This window comes from Trichosurus vulpecula, chromosome 2, assembly GCF_011100635.1.
Source record: "Trichosurus vulpecula isolate mTriVul1 chromosome 2, mTriVul1.pri, whole genome shotgun sequence".
Lineage (NCBI taxonomy): Eukaryota > Metazoa > Chordata > Mammalia > Diprotodontia > Phalangeridae > Trichosurus > Trichosurus vulpecula.
In genome coordinates, this window is record NC_050574.1 from 66895833 (window position 1) to 66898248 (window position 2416).

Genomic DNA, 2416 nt, shown 5'->3' on the forward strand with positions numbered 1-2416 from the left:
GATGAGGAGGAGATCTGTGAGTTTGAGCATATGTATCTGAGAAGAGATTCCAAATCAAGGACGAGTCCTTCTCCATCCTTGAGGATCATAATGACTAAGGTGAAGTCAGGTTTGTTCTGGTTATTTCTTGAAGGTAGGTGATGCTATAGGCTTGTTATAGGTCACAAACCAGGGTCCCAAGCCCAGCAGGAATGGATGGCCCCTGTATGCCCTGGGGGTGCCACATACCTACAGACCTTGCTATTAGGATAGACTAAGGCTGGTGGATCAATTGAGTTCAGAAGTTTTCAGCTATGATACGGGGATGGGAGGAAAACGGAATCGAGAAAACAGGCTGCCTGGAGATGGGCAAATTGGCATAGATCAAAAGTGGAGGGGTCAAAGAGTACTGATGACTAGTGTGGTTGGAACCATAAGAGGTGGCTGTACTTCTAGCCTAGGTGAGATGGGGAAACTCAGTCTCAAAAATAAAAATCAAAGGAAAGAATAATCCATTCCAAGGCTCTCTACTCACCAGGCTACTCTCTTCCTCACTACTACCTTGATGAAGGCTGCCTTTATGTCCTTATTCTTAAGGCTGTAGACCACAGGGTTGAGCAGGGCAGTGAACACATTGTAGAAAAGTGAGATCTGCTTATCTCTCTCTGGGGTGTAGCTGGAGTTGGGCCTCATATAGATGTAAATGGCAGGTGCATAAAACAGAGTGACCACAGTTAGGTGGGAAGCACAAGTAGAGAAGGCCTTACAGCGGCTTTGGGTGGACTTGATCTTGAGGATGGCCATGGTGATGCGGACATAGGAGGCCAGGATGAGTGACAGAGGCCCTAACACTATGAAGATGCTCAGGACGAAATCTACCACCTCGATAAGGTGTGTGTCCATACAGGCCAGGCTTCGGACTGAGGGACCTTCACAGAAGTAGTGGTTGACCATATTAGGACCACAGAAGGGGAGCTTCATGGTAAAAAAGGTGTGCACTAGGGAGGAGAGGAAACCACAAGCCCAGGTTCCTACCACCAACCTCACACACAGGTCCCAGTTGAGGATGAGCATATAATGCAGAGGGAAGCAGATGGCTACATAACGGTCATAGGCCATGACTGCAAAGAAGATGCCCTCAGTGATACCCAGAGCACCAAATACATACATCTGCAGCCAGCACCCTTCAAAGGAAATGAGCTTAGAACTGGAAAGCAGGTGTACCAGCATCTGAGGAATTGTGGTAGTGATGTAGCCCATGTCCAGTAGGGAGAGGATGCTGAGGAAAAAGTACATAGGAGTGTGGAGGTGGGAATCCAGGTAGATCAGAATGATGATGAGTCCATTGCCCAGGACTGAGCAGAGATAGAGATTAAGAAAGATAATGAAAAAGATCCTGTTTGAGGTGAGGTCACTGGTGAAGCCAAGTAGGATGAATTCAGTAACAGAACTTTGGTTTGATGCTGAGAACATTGAGACAGTAGGGCCCTGGGAAGGGAAAAAGAAGATGGTAGAATCTAGGGACCTCAGTATTGAATAAGGGCAGAGGCACCCAGGGATCTTTGAATTCCTCGGTTGAAGACCCCATACTGAAAAGCCCTTCCCTGAGAGCTTGGGTACAATAACAGCATGATGGAATTTTAGAGCTTCAGGGATCTTTAATGGTGTTCTGGCCCATCCCCTCATTGCACACACGAGGCCATCAAGGGCCAAAGAAGGAAGATGACTTGCTCAATATTATATTTGAAGTCTTAATAGAAGATTCAACATACAAGAAACAAGAGAAACATAAGGTACATTCAAAGACTGACTATAATGGATTCATAAGGACACACTGTTTATCTTTCATATAATGTAAAATGTATGTCTAAGATTCTTATTTATAATTGGCGAGCTCATAAGAAAGAGAGGGGTAAACCTAACTCTGATGTGAATTAAATAGTAGAATTAGGTGGAAACAGCTAAAAAGAGTAACTATTTTATATAAATGAGGTGCAAGAGGAAGAAAGGATACAGAGGAGTTAGATGGGGGAGGAAGGCTAGTAGTTCTGATAACCTACTTTCATTGGGAATTGGTTTAAGAGGGAACAATGCATATATATTTAGAAGAGTATAAAAGTCTTCCAAATTTAGAAGAAATAAAATTATAGGGGTATAGAGAGGGGGAGAAGACAAGGGAAGGATTTTTAGAGGGGAGAATGAGGGAATAGGTAAAAGCGGGGTATGGAAGGGTGTTTAGATTTTTGAGATAGGAGGGCAAGGTAGTTGGCAGAAGTAAAGTTGAGAAATCAGAAGGGATAGGAAACAAGAGATATGCACAAATATAAAAACAAAGATCAGGAGTAGAGAATGTTTGGGAAAGTATATGTCTATATATGTATGTATATGTGTATGTATATATCTATAGCTATAGAGAAACATATCCAAACTTTATTGT

At 43.3% G+C, this 2416-nt stretch overlaps 1 protein-coding gene across 1 annotated transcript; it reads right to left on the reverse strand.

Moving 5' to 3' along the window:
* Positions 1 to 510: 510 nt before the first annotated feature.
* LOC118839600 (olfactory receptor 2A12-like) lies at positions 511 to 1452 on the reverse strand. The gene has a single exon (XM_036747084.1). The coding sequence runs from the start codon at positions 1450 to 1452 to the stop codon at positions 511 to 513; it is 942 nt and encodes a 313-aa protein (XP_036602979.1).
* Positions 1453 to 2416: the final 964 nt, after the last annotated feature.

What these genes read in the sequence shown, in the direction of transcription:
- LOC118839600 (XM_036747084.1), bottom strand. Translation starts at nt 1,452, where the DNA reads ATGTTCTCAGCATCAAACCAAAGTTCTGTTACTGAATTCATCCTACTT.